Below are 20,184 nucleotides of genomic sequence, written 5' to 3' on the forward strand. Positions count from 1 at the left end.
TGGTAGAAAAAACAGAAAGACAGAATATTTCTTAAATGGTGAGAGGTTGGGAAATGTTGATGTCCAAAGGGGCCTGTGTGCCCTTGTTCATAAGTCACTAAAAGTTAGCAGCAGGTGCAACAATCAATAAGGAAGGCAAATGGTATGTAGGCCTTCATTGCGAGGAGATTTGAGTACAGTAGTAAAGATGTCTTGCTGCAATTGTATAAAGCTTTGGTGAGACCTCACCTGGAGTATTGTGTACAGCTTTGGTCTCTTTATCTAAGGAATGATATACTTGCCAAGGAGGGAGTGCAACAGAGGTTCACCACATTAAGCCTTGGGATGTCAGGATTGTCTAATGAGGAGAGTTTGGTGAGACTGGGTCTATATTCTCTAGAGTTTTGAAAAATGAGAGGTGATCTCATTGAAACTTATAAAACTCTTACAGTGCGTGACAAGGCAGATGTAGGTAGGATGTTTCCCCTTATTGGTGAGTCTAGAACAGGGGACATACTCTCAGAATAAGGAGTAGGCCATTTAAGACTGAGAGGGAAATCTAAGATAAAAGCAAAAATACTGTGGATGCTGAGTTTTTCCAGCATTTTCAGTTTTTATTTATGAGAGGGAAATCTATCGATTTCTACCTTAAACATGCTCAATGATTGAGCTTCCACAGCCCTCGAGAATTCCAAAAATTCACCACCCCTAAGTGACGAAATTCCTCCTCATCTCAGTCTTAAATCACCTACCCCTTATTTTGAGAATATGTCCCCTGTTTGAGACTCACCAACCAGGGGAAACATCCTACAATTATCCACCATGTCACACCCTGTAAGAATTTTGTAAGTTTCATTGGGATTACCTCTCATTCTTCGAACCTCTAGGTAATACAGACCCAATCTCCCCAATATCTCCACATAAGACAATCCCGACATCCCAGGGCTTAATCTGGTGAACCTCCATGGACTCCCTCCATGGCAAGTACATTCTTCCTTAGATAAGGAGACCAAAACTGTACACAATACTCCAGTTGAGTATACACAACTGTACACAATACTCCAATATTCACCAAGGCTCTATACAGCAAGATATCTGTACTTCTGTACTCAAAACCCTTTGTGATGAAAGCTAACATACCATTTGCCTTCCTTATTGATTGTTGCACCTGCATGCGAGCTTTTAGTGGCTCATGAACAAAGCCACCCAGGTCCTTTTGGAGACCAACACTTCCCAACCTCTCACCATTTAAGAAATATTCTGTCTTTCTGTCCTGTTAGTCTGTCCTGATATACATCCCCAACACTGGAATTTCTGCACTGGGAGCGCTCATTCATATGTTATCCAGCACAGTAAATAGATAAATGACCTGGAATTAGTCCACAAGCAGTTAACTTACCTTTTTTTAGCATCTGAATTAATCTTCATCAAAATAAGCAATCCAATAGGTTTAATATTAACACAAAATCTTTTGGTTCTGGGATGTTTCCCTTCATGGAAATGTATGTAACATAAGTCTTGATACGGAGCACGTCTCTCTGACAGGATTAAAGTTAGACTATTTCGAGCACTTTTCTGTCTTTACATCAAGGCAATAAAGCACTTTCCCTTTGTGACAAAACATGAATCCTAAACCATAATAGAGCTTGTAGACTAGTTTACAGTTCATAAATAAATGCAACCTGGCCATCTGAAATTTTTTTTGCTGTTGGTAACAATCACTAATTTTTCTTTCCAATTCACAGGAAAAGACGGGTGGATACCAAGGGCTGTCCAATGTTAAGGCATTGACTATATTACATGACCAAGTGTCTGCACTTCTATCTGAGCATAAAAAGCATCAGAAGGAAAGAACATGGAAGGTATTTAGGCGTGAACTGTTTATTAACCTGTGCCTTAAATAGTGTAACATAACATTGGTGGCAGCCCATCAGAGGACGTCCACTACGACCTGGAGTAAAACTTGACTGTTCACAGTAAAACGAAAAATGATACAAACAAGACCTTGAGTAAGAGATAGAAAAATGGTGAATTTATTTGCATACCGATAGAGAAAGCAAAAGAATAAGTTTCAAGTAGAGATGCTGAGGGAGAAATAAATTTCTATGCTGGAAAGAAAATGGAGAGAGTAGCAACAATCGAACAAGGTAATAGAGTGAAGGCCAGGCAATGAGTATTGCAAGTAAAACTCTGTCCTTAAACTGTCAGAGACTAACATATATCCAAAGCAAGCCTGGGCGGTGAGGGGGCAGAACACTAAACCACATATCTGCTGGAATTAATTTAATTACAAATTTCAAAGGAGACAATACTGATAAATTTTATTCAAATTATAGAAGTATTAGCAAAACAACAGCATCCTGTTTCCATTTAGCACCCGTAAATATCCAGTTTGAAAAGGGCAATGCAATAATGTCTTAAGTTTTGATGAAATGCCTGCTTCTTTAAAACTTAGCCGTTATGCTTAGAGAATGTAATGGCTAGTTCAGGTAAAAAGCAGATGGAATTTAATATGGAGAAGTGCGAGGTCACCCACCTTGGATCTGCGGAAGAGAAATTGGAACATTTGCTGAACGGTGCGAGGCTAGGAGCTGTGGAAGTGCACGGGGATTTAGGTGTCCGTGTGCACAAATGACTAAAAGTAAGTTCACATATTGAGCAGCGATCCAGAAGATTAACGGAACGTTGCCCTTTAGTTCGAAGGGATTTGAATACAAACATGAGGAAGCAATGCTTCAGACCCCACATGGGGTACTGTATTCAGTGTTGGACATCAAACCTCAAGAAAGAAATATTATGCTTGGAGGGGATACAGTGCAGACTCAGCAATATGATAGGTGAAGCACGGTGAAGGTCTTAAAGGGTTAAATTATGATGCCCAGTGGCATAAATTTGGTTTGCATTTCCTTGGGTTTGGAAGGATGTGGGGTGATCTACTGAGATTTCTTTAAAACGATGAAGGGGTTAAATGGGGTAGATACAGAGAAACTATTTCCTTTGGTAGGGGAATTCAGAACAAGAAGTCAGAATCGTAAAATTAGAGCGAGGCTATTTAGGAGTGAAATTGTGACTTTATTGCTTGATTCGCTTTTATTTTTGTGTATTCCATTAGATGACCTGGAGGAGTAGTTTTCTGCACCAATCAAATCGTTGGTCAAGCTTCCATTGGCCGGGAGCATTCCTGTTGCTCCTGGCAGCCATTGCCGTAGCTGGTTGCCATCATACTCAGTTACCTAAAAGGTAAGGAAAACTGAGAAATCCCTACACAGCAATAAAATTATCCATTTGAGCAAATGTAGCTGATTACAGAGACATTTCTCATTCATTCAACAGTGAATATCTGAATTCCATGCGATTCATTTTTATCCTAATTAGGAGCCCCTGTGGTGTAAGCACTGAATAGGTAACCGGTGAATCACTTTCCAAAGATTCATGTGAGCTATTGGAACATTTGCATCAACCCTTCAAAGCTAAATCTTTAATATTGTGGGTGTTTTCAGCATTGTTTGCTGCTTATATGTAGGAGAGCACAAAATTAAAAGATTGTGATATTGAAGGTGTCATTTTGTCAGCACTTTCTGACAGACCATGAGGTGTTCAAGTATATCAGCACCCAAGAAGCCTTTTCAAATAAGCGATATGTAGAATCTCCTAGAAATAAACTCAAAAATCTTATTCCTGTGAAAATGAGATCCGTACTTAGATTCACTGCAGCTGACAATAAGTGATTTTTCTTTACATGAGAGTGGACGCTGAGTGCTGGCAAAACTTTTATCCTGAGTTAACATGTGTCACAACTGAATTTTATCCTATCTTTAGCCAGTAGTCACACGCCTATAGTTCTAGAAAGGGTTGGTGGATTTTGGTGTCATCTATGTGGGTAGCACACTGACCTCTAAGTTAGAAGGTGGTGGGAAGATGGTGGCATAGTAGTATTGTCACTGGACTAGTAATCCAGAGACCCAGGGTAATGCTCTGGTGATCCACGTTCAAATCTCACCATGGCAGATGGAATCTGGAATTAAATATCTAATGATAACCATGAAACTATCTGGTTCACTAATGTCCTTTAGGGAAGGAAATTTGCTGTCCTTATCTGATCTGGCTGGTCTGGCCTACATATGACTCCAAATCCATTACAATGCAGTTGACTCTGAAATGGCCTAGCATGTCACTCAGTTCTCAAGGGCAATATGGGATGGGCAATAAATGCTGGCCTAGCCGATGACACCCCCATCCCATGAATGAATGAATAAAAAAAACTCCAGAAACTTGAGTATAATATCTAGGCTGACAACCCCTAATGCTGTACTGAAGGCAGTGCTACACTGTCCGAGGGGCAATCGTTTGGATGCGATGTTAAACCAAGGCCCTGTCTGCACTCTCCGGTAGGTGTAAAAGTTCCCATGGCTCTATTTCCATAGAAGATCAGGGGAGTTCTTCCTGGTGACCTGGCCAATATTTATTCCTTCACCGATTGCTAAAAGCAGATTATCCAGTGATTGTCACATGGCTGTTTGTAGGACCTTGTGCACAAATTGGTCGCCATGGGCAGAATTTTACGTTCAGCGTGCGGGGGCGGGCCCGACACGCCGGAATGTAAAATGACCCGCGATGAGGTCGGGCGTGCGTCCCAACGTCACTGTGCACCATTGCGATATTTTGGTAGGCGGGCGCGCTATGAGGACAGAGGCGCCATTAATTATGGGCCAGCTAAGGCCCTTGAGGTACCAATTGTCTTTGAGTTTACGCAGCACGGGAGCAATGGGCAGGCGGGTAGGCCACATTTTCAAAAACCTCATCAACTGGGGGGTAAGAGGGGTGATTGGTCTCGCTAATGCGAGTTGTTAGTACTTTAGATTGTAAGTTACTGCTGCTTGCTTGTGTGAACAGGGCAACTTCATTTCGCTTCAGAGCAGCTATGACAGAAATAACAGGCTTCAGTTCAGGACTCTGGAGGAATCTTAATACTTGGGGCCTTCCAGGTATCAGGCAGCCTCCCCTTACCCCGGTAATGGGGATTGTGGTCTTTGCTGGAGGCACCTCCTCTGAGGAGGAAGAGAGGGCCAGAAGGGAGAGGAGGCCAGGTGTCCCTATTCAGCCTCCAGGGGAGCAACCTGTGGGAGGACAGGCGCAGGCACAAGGGGCGCAGGGCCAACAGGAAGTCCAAGGCGGAAGGGGCTGCAGAAGACACCACTATCCTGCTGCCAGGGTTTACAGGCGGTGATGCAGCTACCTCAATATGTCTGAGGTGCAATGCTGAAGGAGGCTCCGCCTCTCAAGGGAGACCGTGACCTCCATCTGTCAGATGATCGGCCCTGAGATCAGCTCCAACAGTGTGGGTGGATACCCCATGCCAGAGGTGCTGAAGGTCACAGTGGCCCTCAACTTCTATCCCTTCGGCTCTTTCCAGGGGTCGGTGGCTGATCTTTGTGGAGTCTCCCAATCAGCTGTCCACAGTTGTGTCAAGCTGGTGACAGATGCTCTGTTCAGGCGTGCATTGACTTTCACTCACTACCGCACGGACGAGGCCAGCCAGGCAGAGTTTGCCAAAGCCTTTGCAGCGATTGCTGGCTTCCCCCGTGTCCAGGGTGCAATAGACTGCACACGTGGCCATCAAGGCACTAGCAGGTGAGCCCGGTGCCTTCGTCAACAGGAAGGGATTCCACTCCATGAACATGCGGATAGTGTGTGACCATAGGATGCAGATTCTGCAAGTCTGTGCACGGTACCCAGGCAGCTCCCATGATGCTTACATCCTGAGACACTCCGAGGTGCTGAGGCTCTTCAGTGCTCCAGCTCGACTGGATGGATGGCTGCTGGGTGACAAGGGCTATCCCCTCAGAAGGTGGCTCATGACGTCTCTCCGCCACCCAAGAACAGAGGCCGAGCAGCAGTACAACAGGAGCCACGCCTCCACAAGAGCGGTGGTAGAGAGAGCCATCGGTCTTCTCAAGATGCGCTTTCGATGCCTGGACTGTTCAGGGGGCACACTGCATTACCTCCCAGATCATGTGTCATTGATAGCGGTTGCATGCTGCGCTCTCCACAATCTGGCGCTGGAAAGGGGGGACGCAGCGGAGGAAGAAGATGTTGACGCAGCTGCTCTGACAGCAGACGATGAGTCCAGTAGTGATTCCGAGGATGAGCATGCTCAGGAGAACGCTGAGGGGATGGACGCTGACCTGGGCAACCTCCAGGGGGGCAGGGACAACCGGGAGGCTTTGATCCTTCAGCTAGCCTACCAAAGATGAACCACCACCACATGCCAGGGCTGCAGGCTCCATACTCGATACCTGACAGGAACATTTGCTTGGTGAACAACATGCACTATGTGCCATTTCAATAAAGTTCAATGATAAACAAGTCACTCATAACATCATGGGTTACCCTGCATCTGCAGAACTAATGAAGCACCCAGAGGCTTGTTGAACACAGACACATTTAATGGTGGGGTGCCTGGCATACATAAAACAAAATTAAATGGAAAGATGTTCTCCATCACACCTACTCATAACTAACTTAAAAGTGGGGGGATAAAATATCACCAGTGATACACCCGTGTTGTGCTTAAGGTGCTTTAAGTTTACATTTGTGAGTGCTATGTCTAGGTGCTCCCCCTTCGCTGGCACTGACGTTGGAGACAGCCTGCTCACTCTGCTGTCCTATTGGCGTTGATGATCTTGGCGGGCGTCCTCTGGCCCGTGGAGCCTGTGCTGGCCCAGCCTGGGAGGGAGCGGCCAGTGGCATGGCTGGCATCTCCCCAGTCGCTGCAGCCTCATTGGATGCCATGGTCACTGGCAGAGAGGCAGAGGAGCTGCTGCCCTCATCCGGAGCACCATGAGAGCTGAGAGGAGTCCGCAGAGATGACAAGAAGCTCCTGCACCAACGTCAGGTTGCTTTGGACCTCCCTGCTCACCATCAATGGATGGGCATCTAGCTGGGATACTGGGTGCCCAATCCATCTCCCACACTGACAGTGACCACCTGAGGTCATTGCCGATGCGAGGGTTTGCAGGTCCAAGTGCATTCCCAGGAAGCCTGGAGAAGCCTCTCCATGAGAATCACCACTTTCTCCATCGAGGAGGCAGTGCGCTCAGCCATGAGGGTCATTGCATTGCTCATGCTCCACATGGACTCCTCCGCAATGGAGACCATGGCATGCATTCCCTCATGTATCTCCGCCAGATCCTCCCGTACACCCTGCTGGATTTCCAGCATCTTCTGCCTCAGGGACGATTCCAGAGGCACATCATCAGCCACCGACTGAGCATGTTCCTGGTCGCCAACAGTCCTCCGTCTGCCGGGGCCCTGGGCACTCTCTGCCTCCACCTGCACCTCAAGCGAGTGTGAAGTGGCCTCACCACTGTGCACCGAGATACTATCTGCCTCTCTAATGCCCACCGAGATGCTGGTATCTGCGCTGGTGCCTGCCTGGCTGAGAAGGTGTGACGCTGGTGCGTTTATATCGTCTGTGCCCTCTGGGGTGAGTGGCGGGCCTTCAGGCTCCTGACCCTGACAGGCTTCTGGTGAGCCTGAAACGAAGAACAAGGACATGTCATTAGTCGAAGTCGTTGCACTGTTACTGTGCATGCCTGGCACCCAGATCAGGGTGCCCTCATCTTTCCATTATCAATTGGGATTCCATGTTCGAGGCTCACATCAATATAGAGACAACTGTGGAATGGTTGCTATGACAGATATTCTGACCTCAGTGCACTGCACTCTTACCTCCCCGTGGCACCCCAACCTCACCGCGGCCGGTTGACCTAGGCGCATGGCACCTCTCCAGCTCCAGTGCCTCCTGCTCGTATCTGGACAAGATTAGAAGGTGGGGCGGTCCTTCACCAGTCCGCAGCCTTTCAGCATTGTTGTGGGATGTCTTCTCCTGAAAAGACAGAGGAGCATTGATTAGTCCACCCTGTACCTGCATTGCCATTGCAGCCTGGCTAACCCCACCTGAGGTATACCTCGCAGGGCTCAGCCGATTCGTGACCCTGGAGCTGCAAGACACTCATTCCAGGCAGCCTCGGATCACCCCCTTGCTCAAATGCTGCCTCAGTGACATTTGCCACTCACTCACAATCTAAGAAATCTGAGGTCCGGGCAAGGGGGCTAGTCCTAACTGCTGTGCAAAGTGACCCATGTCAACGCGGTACTCACCCTTCCCAATCGCAGGAACCGCTTATGGCACTGCACCCATGTGCGACTCACCACATCATGGAAGCTGACCCTGGATGCCACCTCCTCCCAGGCACTTTTGGTGAGGTTGGGGAGGGGGGGCCTCCTCCTCCTCCTCCCGTCCCTGGGGACAAGTAGATCCTGGCGTGGCTGCCACCTCCTCCAGGAGGGCAGCGAGACACTCGGCGGCAAAACCGTGGGGCCTACTGCCCCACCGACCTGCCCTCCCGCCTGCTGTGTTCAGCACTGACGTTCTCCATGGCTGCGGCCCTCCGAGTCAACGGTTTCGTGTGGGCCGCCGTGGCCGCTTTTGAATCGGCCGCCGTGTCGCCAATTGGACCCGTCGGGCATTGAGCTCCCGCCCCCGCCCACCCCTTCTCGCTGATGCCGGAGTTGTGTATTACACTGGGTGGGCCTTCATTGGCACGCCTGAGTAAAATGGCGGCATGGAGCCGATCGCGGGCGGCGGTCGGGTTCCTGACTGCCCACTCCCACCGAGCCCGCCCAACCAATGTAACATCCTGGCCCATGTTTCCTACATTACAATGCTTGAAAATTACTTGATTGGCTGTAAAGCGCTTTGGGACATCCTGAGCTTATGAAAGGCGCTATAGAAATGAAAGTCGTTCTTTCTTTCTGTCTGGTGTACTTGTTATTATTTTACTTGTTGTTCCTCATTTTGAATGCTAAGCCAGTAGCAGTACTTTCCCTGACTGAAACCTCTTAATTTACCACATACCGGGGATTCCGTCATGCTTCAGCTTTCCCCCCAGCCCATATCTCCTACATTCCCTCACTGAACTATGGTTGGGTGCAAGAATTTCAAGGAAAAATTCCATCAGTCCTTTTTTTCCAATAATTAATTATTTTTCACTTTGCAACTGTTTTGTCAGGGTCTGGCACATATGGGGTTAATGTGGGACTGCGAATAGTATCACCCGCACAGTGACGTAAGAAAGCACATGATCTGCACCCAGGGTCAGTTGGGTGTGGACAGAACCGTGTGTACCAGTAAGCATGGAAACGGCTCCCAGCTTGTACCCGTCACTGTATATTTGTAAATAGTTCTAAGAGTCAATAAAGACTTACAGTTAACCTACGTATAACTACGAAGACTTCTTCAGACCTACAGAACTGTAACCAACACCCTACAACAGCAACAAGAAAGACTGAGGCTCAGATCTTCGCTGCCGGGTTGGGTGTGGAGAGACGGGAGATTTCCCGGCTCTGCGTACCTGACCTTTTACAAGCGGCCGCTCGCAGGCCTGATTTTCGGTTGTGGGGGAGGCTGCTGGAGTCTGAGTCGGGGCGGACAAACCCGGAAGTGGTAAGGGGTCGGAGGCAGGCCTGACACAGGGCAGGCAACTCGGGCGCATATATAAAGCGACTTTTTGGGGCTGTCCATCCGAGTGTTGCTTCCTGAATGGAGGAGACATTATTGAGTTGTCAGGTGAGTGTCAAAGCTGTAAATGTTGTCCAACTGTTAGATTATCCTAGAACAGATGACCCATCATGGGCTTTCCCTCTGGGTGAATTGTCATTGATGCTTCCCAATCATAAGTGTGCTGAACTAAATCACTGAGTGGATTCTCAAGACACCATGGAGATGACATTTTCTTGCCAACACTACATGACGCAGGTAATGTGCTGTGATTTAGTAAGTTAGCTAAGTTCAGTGGATAGATAAACAACATTGCTATGTTTATTATCCCATCCACTTACCCTATTGTCACTTGTCTCTCCCAATGTGCCCACACTGGACCTTGACCAGGCCCCTCACATTTGCACAATGCAGCAGCAGAACAGTCGGAATAAAACGGAATAAGTCAGCAGGGCTGTCACTTGCCGTTGAGCACAGCATATCACCTTGGAGCGACAGCCGCAACATAGACAGCACCAAGCGTATGTGCAGAGCTCTTCTCTCAACCACATCATTAAAAGTAGTCAAATGGGTGTTAGGTAGTACAGAACAGTATTGCTGAAAAAAGAGACATGTCTAAGCTTTTGGTCTTGCACTCATCAGGACACTGGCAAGAATACCAATATAAGGGGAAAACAACCATTTATGCTGCATGTGAAGAGAGTGGCAAGTGGAATTGCCATGAAGAATGCACTATTGATGGTGACTGACAGTTAACTGTCAAGCATTGTTTGAAATCTAAGCCAGGTAGCTTGACCCTGATTGGTCAAAGCATTGCCCTGAGGAATAAGTCAGTGAATGGCTGTCACTTATTTTGTTTAGCTGAAACACACGCAATGTATGTACATGTTTTTTTTGTCTCTAAACAACAGGACCCTGTGTATTTACATATGTAGCTTCCTGTATACGCAAATGAGCCACACTGCAAACCTGACTGACAATATTAAATTGGCTGTCAGCTTAATTCTTAGCACACTGAGGATTATTCAGCAAATGTTGTCCAATCGCAGAATCACATCTAATGTTGGACACTGTGTTTTGAGTTTTGCAAGCACGGGCTGGTTGGGTATGGTCTGTACCTTGCCCACTGCGAACAGGAGCTGGGACACCCTGTTTGATACGATCTGCCAGTCTTTGGGACATACGGCCTACATACCTAGCATCACACTGACACTGAAATTCATATACCATGTTATTCATTTATGTGATTGGCTTGACGGCAGTATCCTGTTAGGGGCGAACGCCACTCATGTTGCTACTGCATAGTAGCAGCGTGAAACAGCTAGCTTCACCTGTTGCTCAAATCTTTGAGATACCTTGTCCTTCCAGGGCAGTCTGAGGTAGACTGGGCACTTTTCTGGGCCGAAAGTCTTAGGCAAGTCATGAGTTTGCGCGATATCCAGCGTGACATGATCTGATCAAGGTAGCCATTATCCTGCAGGGTACCTTTGATGCGCCTATTTCAGCATCAAGCTTGCATGGTGAGCAAATGGCTCAGGGCCTATTTACAAGGTTGCCAACAAGACTAATCTTATAGCACGTGGAACTTTAAGAATCCCAACACGTATATTGAGCAGTGAAGGTAGGCTTGTGGTGGACTGTAGTAGAGAATCCACTGGCAGATTTCTCAACTAGTACCTCAAGGAAGGGGAGTTCATTTGATGGCTCCATTTCAAGGGTGAATTTGAGTGTAGGATGGAGCCCATTAAGACATGTAAGGAAATTATTACATGCAGCTGTGGATTTAAATATAGCAAACTATCATCCACGTATCGGAAATATGCGAGAGGTAGAAGGTTAGGTGTCATTCCATCGAAGACACGTTCCTCATGGAACCCAACAAAGATGTTTGAGTATTCATAGATGAGATGATGTAAATGGTTAGTGCATGTAAGCACACAGAAGTGAATTATACCAATCTATTCTGAGTTGCTCTTGACCCTCCTTGCCTGACGTTTTCATTAATTAATAGAATGCTGCGCAGTGCAGCCGCATCTGAAGGGATGGGGCCAGCTGTCGCACACCTTTCTGACCGGACCTGGACATCCTGGTGGAGGAGGCAAGCAGAAGAGACATCATTTACCCAGCTGGCCGTCGCAGACCGCCTGCCAGGAGCAAGAAGGCACGCATTCAGATTGTGGCAGTGGTGAGCATCACCGGGGACCATCGGAGATCGTCTGTTGCGTTCTGGCGAGGTGAATAGCTTAGCTCAGAGACACAGAGGTTGAAGGGAAGGGTCACATCTGCATGCTGCAGATAAAATGCAAGATCTGACACACACAAGTCTCAATGCTGCAGCAGAGGATTGTATAAGCAGCTCATTTAGCCGCACGCAAAACAGACGTGAATATGCAGTGTGATACACAGACGCATTGAAGAGAATTATCTCTGCACGCACTATATATGAGGGTGACATAAATTCATGTTGTGGATGCAGAACAAAAAGGTGAAGAATGCCAAAGGAATGGCCCAGACTGGGTGGGGATGGGAGTGCCCCCCTGTGACCCATGCATCCCGTGGAACAGCTGGCCATGGAGATCGTCAGGGTGCAGAAGCTGCTGGCTGTTGGTGATGGTGAATCTCCAGTAGCAGGTGATAAAGGCGGTGTTGAGATTGCCCTGGCACATGGTGGCAATGGTGGAGCTCATGTTGTCATATCACTGAGCACAATGGCACGTTAGCATGAGAGGGAGTGCAACGATGGGATTGAGACACGTGGGCAGTGCGAGCATGGTTAAGGCAGTGGTGTGCATCAGAGAGTGCATTCACTATGAGAAGGGCTATACCTAAATATGTCATATGGTATCTCACACAGGTCCCAGCTCTGGTCACTTTACCCCCAACCACCCCTTACCCAGCACACCACCCCCCCCCTACCCCCCACGAGGCCAGATCATCCTTTGGGCATCAAGAGGAGGAAGAGGGAAGAGACATCCAAGGACATAGCATCATATCATATTAGCCCACACCTCGCCAACTCAGATACAAGCACTTTGGATGGATGTAGTGCACATTTAGAGTCAGTGGCACAAGCTGAAAATCGCCACAGCAGACTGCAGGAGGAGGTGTCAGAGTCAGGGGCATCCGGGCACAGTCCCCCTTGGTGGAGGGAGGAAAGTCACGATGATGCTCCAGTGGGCAGGAATGTGGAGCCTCAGGAGTCAGCTTTTGGGGCACAGTGTTTGTCCAATTAGGAGCAGATGTGCGGACATCTGTCAGAGTTCCCTGAGGCAGTGGGAGCTCTTGGGCTGTAATGGAGAAGTCCATCACCGTCATGAGCTCCACATTGTCCTGGGGTCCTACTGCATGAGCTCTGACCATCAGAGATTGGACAATCTCGTGGAGAGACACTTGCAGCAACACTCAGAGTGGATGCAAGAGCAGCGTCTTGGCCAGGAAAGGGTGCAAACCTCCTTCAGTAGCCTAGAGCTGCCGGCTCAAAGTATGAGCTCTGACATCCATGGATTACATGAGGAGCTGCATACCCTTAACAGGACAGTCGTACTGTTGGTCCAGTGGTTACTGGTTAGACGCCTACTGTGCACCAGCAGCCAGCCCCATCAACCCTACCTGAAGTTCAACCTAGGGCTGTATAGGTCTCTGAGGAGTGTGGAGGTGCTGAGACCTCCTCAGCCCACTTATTTTCCTCCAAATCACCTTCCCGCTCCCCCACCGCCCCTCCACCAGAGCCCTTGTCTGCACATGTGACAGGCCACAGTCTGAAAGGAGGTCCCCAGTGGGTGCCTGCATGATGAAGCCGGCCACCATGCTCCTCATTGCCCTATAGACAGATAAGTGAGCAGCCTGCATCCACCTCCTCCAAGGCAACACAGGGAGCACATTGTAGGAGTGTACACAAGCAGGGGGTGCCGTCTCACCTAGGCACTAATGGGTTCACTGTGGTTACTGTATTCACATTATATTTATCACATTTGAGCACTTGTTAAATATACTTCTTTTTGCTTCTAAATGACTCGGTGTGTGCATGTACAATAGAGAGCTCAAGAGGAATAATAAAAATGTGAGGTCCTTCACTTCTTCCCAGTAATATTGAAGGCAGCAGGCTGAGATGCACCTTGATGTGGCTTCACCAGGAGCAATGCTGTGGTCTGATTCGTGAGGAATACGAGAGCTTCTTCTTTTTGTTGTATCACATAAGACTCCAGAGGTCAAAGGCTCAAGCACTGAGATGCTCCTCGTTTCTTTCAGTTTTCATCTAAGTGTGCCTTTAAGGGAGGCTTGGTGACCCCACTGCGTGACCAGATGCTGGTTAGCAAGTGCATCTCAAGCATGAGTGCTGGGTGTAGACAATCATCCCCACTGCAGTGTTGCACTTTGGCCTTGATGTGGGCAGCGTAGCTTGGTAGGTTATGTATTATCCAGTTAATATAGGTCATCAGCTGTCACCATTACAGTGACTGCATTGTCACTGACCAGCAGCCCCACCCTTCCACTCCCTTCGGTCACAAGAAGACAGTGAGAGTTAAGTTCTTGACACTTCTGGGCCACTAAATACAAACTGAAATATAACTCTACAGGGGTACCCCACCTCTCCTCCCTGGCTATCCAAAACAAGCACACAACAAACAGATCCCCTCTGGCCTGGTCTGCTCTGCACACTTCAGGACCCACACAGCTGGGATGCAAAAGTCGGAAATCAGTGGGGGCGGTTGATGATTTAAATGGCCAGCTGTCTCTGCAAATTGCTCATGCACAAAACTCGGCTGTCATCCAAACCTGCCCCCATGAAAATGGAACATGACACGTTCAAGGGCGGGACTTAGTCCTTCTGATGATTTCCATGATTTTCACCATGACAAAGTCACAGGGCAGGATTTTCAGGTCCTGTCTGCTGCTGGGATCATCTGCTCCCGCCAGAAGTCAATGGACTTTTGGCAGGGCCGCGGTGGGTCCCCTCACCACAGGGCCGAAAAATCAGTGTAAATCTGGGCCTGAGTCTCAAAGATGTCAAATCAGTTTGCCTGTGTCAGTTTAATTGTGTTTTCAATCAAATTGAAACAAATCTTTCATCGCTATCATTTTTCTTTTCACCAAATGCGTTTCCACAATTATTCAACACTTACACCTGATAAAAATGAACACCATGTAACCTCCAACTCTTCCTTTTTCTCAGTCAAGATATGAGACTCATGAATGAATCTGTCCTGCTTTTCTTCCTTGTGATAAACCTGGGTGCGATTGGACTACAGCAGTGGTTAAAATCTCGAGAGATCCCACAGAGGGTCCAGGCTATCCTGCAAAGATTAAATGGTAAATAGAGTTCATGATGTGATGGTGGTTCAATGCCAGATTGACAATTGGATATTTTACCTCTGCTTCTGATACTTTTCTAACCCGAGTACGTTTTAAGTTTTAATTAGAACCCCAGAATTTGGAAGGAACGATTTTTGTCATGAATTGTACAACCCTCCTTCGGAGTCCCTATCTCTTCAGTGGACCTACAGGGACGGTCAATTGGTAAATCTGCCTACTAGTATGCTGGTTGAGGGAGATATTATAGCCCTGAGACCAGGACATAAAGCGCCAACATCCCTTAGAGGAATCCAGGTAATTTCTAATAAAATACTGAATGATTTGCCGATTTAGATTTTATAGTTACAACCTGTCTCTTGCAGTATTCCAATAGTTGAAAGTAGACAATGTTTATGAATCTGCTTGACATAAGGATAAAAAGTTGCCAACCCTCCAGGATTAAAAACTAACCTCCAGACATTGCCTGTGAGCAACCCAGAGGCAAAAATCATAGAGGAATTGGAACATTGTGCTTTTTAAAAATAAATCCTTGGATGTTTTTGTTTGCATTATGAAAGCATAAAACATCTGGCAAAAGGCAGCTTGACCGGTGGTCAGGAATCATCCAATCAGGTAATGCAGAGTCCATGAGCTTGGCTGGAATAGGTTGGTCAAACAATGGCAGGAATGTAGGTGGGCAGGGTGATTGGAGACAGGAGGGTCATGTGATGACACCTCCAGGAATATGTCCAACTGGAGTTGGCAACCCTAGTACGATGGCGTAGTAGCTATGTCATGGGATTGGCCATCCAAAAGTTTCAATTCCAGAGAATGTGAGTTGTATGACGGTGAGAATTCAAATTTAAAATAAAAAGCACCCATAAAAGTGACCATGAAACCACCAGATTGTCGTAAAAGTACAACTGGTTTGCCAATATACTTTATGGAAAGAAATCTGCCATTTTACCAGGCCTGGGTTTACATTTGACTCCAGTCCCACATCAATGTAGTTGACACTTCAACTGCCTATAAAGTGGCCTAGCAAACCACTCATTTTGCCCACCGTCACCTCCTCAGCTGCAACTAGGGATGGGCAGTAAATATCAGCCTTTCCAATGATACCCAAATCCTAAGGATAAATAAAAGCAAAGCAATGACTGTTGAAAGAACACATAGATATGTAGCATTGGGCAAGGAGAAGGGTGAAACTTAAATTATGACATTTTGTTTTCAATGTCCATGCTGTCCAAGATCCAGCTGGTTGGTATACAAGTCGAAATCTTCAGCATAAGCTTATGTTATTCCCTCTTCTCCTACACCAGCTCAGCTATAGAAATTTCTTGGACAGGAAGTTGTGCTCTTCTTGCGCCTGTTAAAGGAGGTGTAGAGTTAGCTAGGGCAGGAAGTCTTAACATTTTGAACCTTAATGAGCTCTATACTAGTCATCAGTCTGCAAACAGACACAAATTGGGCACCTCCATCAACTCCTATGCCACGGCAGAACTTTAACAAAACCAGAGATATCAGCTTCCTGATGTGCACTGTGTTTTTAAAAAACAGTAAATCATGATTCTCTACTTCCACATAGGATGAAGAACATGTGATTTTAGATAGGGGTGACGTCTTTTGCCACTTCTCCTCCCCTCCATCACCAGTTCATGACAAAGAATCAAGCACTCACAGCCTTCTGAAGCCTCACCCTTTCCGAGTAACTAAAACACCCATGGTTGAGGATATCCAGTAAGTTCAAGCGCGTAGTTCTATTCTTTATCGAATTAAGAAGACAATAGTTATAATGATTGAATCACAAGGTCAGGCCTCTTCCCACTCTTCTTCCTTCTTATCTCTTAACCTCTCTTGCAAAGCCATTACATTTGGATTGCTGCAAAGGTCAGCCGTTATACTCAGTTTGTTTGCACTTGAAGTTTAATATTGCTTCCAAATAGTACAGAAAGCAGAAAGAAAAATGTTGGCTGATATGTGTTATTATTCGTGAAGGCTAATTTGGTGGGATGGTTTATTTCAAGGAAATTTCAAGTAATGGAAGTTGCATGCAGTGCAAAATGTAAGTAACTATCTCTCACCCCCTCCTCTGATCTTTGTTCCCTCTCTAAGGTCCTTGAATGTGTTGTCATCTCCCTGCTTTAATCGCTCTGACTGTGCTTCTGATCACTTCCTGGCATCAAAATGGCCCTAACCAAAGTCACTAATGAGATTCATTGGTGCTTTATGCCCCCTTATCATTCTTGTCTTCTCAACAATGTTCAACTTGCTCGACCACACCATCATTCTCCAACATTTCTCTTCCCTTATGCAGCTTCATTAGAACTGCCTTTGTATTATTCCAGCAAAGCCTTTTCCTCTCACCATGACATGTGCATCGGGAAGCCCTCAAGGATTTATCGTCGGTCCCTTTTTTCTTCCTCATCTACATGCTACCTCTTGGCAACATCAGATTCAGATATTGGCTTGGTTTCAACATGGATGCTAATGACACACAGTTCTCCCTCTCAATCGTGTCTTGACTGCCTCTACGCTTGCAGACTGCTTCTTAGACAAATCTTAACTTACTCCAGCTCAATGTTGGGATAGCAAAAACCAATGACTCCATTATCCCCCCTCAGGCACCAGCTTAGACCAAGCTAAACAGTTTGCAACTTTGGTTTCATGTATGCCCCTGAGCTAATGCAGACCTCTCAATCACAAAGACTGCTTAATTCCACTGCTATATCATCACCCACCTCTGTCCCACCTCAATCTCTCTGCTATTGAAGTCCCTCTCCCTGTCTTCTTCATATCCACTCTCAACTACTCCAATGCTCTTCTTGTTGACCTTCCATATTTCACTCACAATAAACTTGAACCTGTAACAGCCTAAGTCCAACTCACCAGCAACCCATTCTTGCTGACCCATAATAGCTTCCCATGCTTCATTATCTCATGTTTAGAATCTTTTAAATCCTTCCACGTCCTCACTCCACCCTATCTCTATGATCTCCTCCAGCCCTATAATCCACTCTTTCCAAGCATCCTAATGAAGCTGGCCTTTTATGCATCATCCATCCATTGTCCTCTAATCTCCAGATCACACTCATCTCTCCTCAAAACACATTTTTTCTCAGGCAAACTTAACCCTCCCATTCACTCATTTCTTGGGTCAGTGTTGGTCATACTCTGTCATGACACCCCTTGGACCATTATGTTTTTACCATGAAGGAAGTAGAATTTATTTGTTTATCAATGAAATTAAACATTCATCAGAACTGAATAAACCTGACAAAACATAGTTTTTCATTGTTTTCTTTGTGCTAATGCAGTTAAAAAATAGCTGTTACATTTTTACCTTTATCTTGCAGTATTTCTTTCTTTACAGAAATAATTGTAATAATTGAATTTTAATAAAGTATGGTGCCCCTTCAGTTTAAAAAAACTTTTCAATGTTTCACAGGCAATGCCTTGAATTGGGACAACAAAGACCTGTGACTGTATTGGATAATGAACGTTTCACTGCTCAGAGGCTCCTGGAGAAGTACATTGCTCCAATGGTTTTGGTATGCCATGGTAATGATTTACCTATAGGGAGATCTCAGTATCAGTTGACATTGGGGGCTCATTATCCCATTTCAGATGCTTCAAATTGGCATTCACACATGAAAAGTTGGGGAAAAGCTCTGCTTTTGCATATACAGCATGAGTTTGTCTGCTAGGCAGCCACTCATGTGATGGCGATAACAAGAACCATAAAATCATAATGGCATAGAATGAGGCCAATCAGGCAACCATGCCTGTGCCAGCTCTTTGAAGGAACTACCCAATTAGTCCCACTCCCCTGCTCTTTACCAATAGCCCTGCAAATATTTCCTCTTCAAGTATATATCCCATTCCCTTTTGAGCGTTACTATTGAATGTGCTTCCACCACCTTTTCAGGCAATGTATTCCAGGTCATCGTAACTCATTATATGAAAAGAAAAAAATCTCCTTGTGTTCCTGTTGGTTCTTTTGTCAATTATCTTAAGTTTATCTCTTATGGATACCAGCTCACCCATCTGTTTAATTGAAAAGCCTACAGGCACAATTTAGCATTTAGAGTTCTGAGTTGTGTTTATTTGCGCTGTACTTTTCCTAGGCTGTGTTATTGATCACCAATGGTTTACGGTTTCTACTTGGTGTCCCAGGGATAGGTTCATGGCAAGTTACCCTTCTACAGCTTCAGGTAAGATAAGTGCAATGTATCACACAATTTAAAAAAAAAATTGTATTTATTGCATAAGTGCTGGGAAACATTGCCCCACTCTGTCCCATACTCAGCTTTATTTGCCTTCATTCATGTCTTTGTTAACTCTCGACCAGACTATTTCAATGCTTCATATCCTCCATAAACTTGAGCTCAACCATAGTTCTGTTGCCCATATCTGAACACACACCAAGTCCTAGTCCCCTATCACCCCTGTGCTCACTAACCTACATTGGCTGACAGGTCAGCACTGTCTCAGTTTTAAAATTCTCATCTTCGTTTTTGAATCCCTCAAAAGCCTCGACTCTCCCAATCTCCATAGTCTTCTCCAGCCCTACAACCTTCCGAGATTCTTGCATTCCTGCAATTTGGTCTCTTGTGCATCTCCGATTTTAACTCTACATTGGTGGCTGTGCCTTCAGCTGCCTTGGCTCTAAACTCTGGAATTCCCTCTCTCAACCTGTCTGCATCTCTACCTCTCTCTCCTCCTTTTCACATGCTCCTAAAAGCCCCATTATCTGTCCTAGTATCTCCATCTGTGGCCACGTGTCAAATTTTAATGTTCCTGTGAAGCACCTTAGCATCTTTAGCACAGTAAACTTTCTATGTAAATGTAAGTCATTCTTGATGTTGTCAAAAAAGTTCATTTTTGTGCCTAATGTCAGAATGGGTTAGATTCAGAATAAATCCTCTTTCACTGTTCCAATATTGTAATTAGAGTCTAACTTCAAAAAGCCTCGATTCTAACATTGTAACATTGCTATTTCACATACCAGCCATCCTTATAGGCTTAAGTAACATTGACATTTAACTGATGATATAACTTGACAATGATCAGATGGTGCGGCAGATTAGAGCATTGACCTTTTATCTCAGCGTTCAAGTTTTCTCGTTGTAAAGATTCAACATAGAATTAGTTTCAAGACAGTCAACCCAGTTTTTAGTAAATGTGGGGATGCACATCATAAACGGAGTGTGGGTGTTGAGGTTCAGTACACTGATGAGGCAGAATAGAGGGAGACCCACAGAAATGGCCCTGGGTAAGATGTGTGTGATTTGTACATTGGTAGGGAAGGGAGAGTCACTAAGTGTGGATTTGGGAGGGGGGTCAGTTGT

General features: G+C 46.0%; 1 protein-coding gene across 1 annotated transcript in view; it reads left to right on the forward strand.

The window, feature by feature from the left end:
* Positions 1-1,481: 1,481 nt before the first annotated feature.
* LOC144690996 (transmembrane protein 94-like) overlaps positions 1,482-20,184 on the forward strand; it is a 42,783-nt gene continuing 24,080 nt past the window's right edge. The window contains exons 1-7 of the mRNA XM_078558950.1: positions 1,482-1,841; positions 3,092-3,219; positions 14,715-14,851; positions 14,952-15,148; positions 16,422-16,573; positions 18,282-18,384; positions 18,961-19,047. Of these exons, the coding sequence (XP_078415076.1) occupies positions 3,092-3,219; positions 14,715-14,851; positions 14,952-15,148; positions 16,422-16,573; positions 18,282-18,384; positions 18,961-19,047 (804 nt within the window). The 5' untranslated portion in view covers positions 1,482-1,841. The remainder of the gene's footprint in view (positions 1,842-3,091; positions 3,220-14,714; positions 14,852-14,951; positions 15,149-16,421; positions 16,574-18,281; positions 18,385-18,960; positions 19,048-20,184) is intronic.

Source organism: Cetorhinus maximus, chromosome 15 (assembly GCF_964194155.1).
Source record: "Cetorhinus maximus chromosome 15, sCetMax3.hap1.1, whole genome shotgun sequence".
Lineage (NCBI taxonomy): Eukaryota > Metazoa > Chordata > Chondrichthyes > Lamniformes > Cetorhinidae > Cetorhinus > Cetorhinus maximus.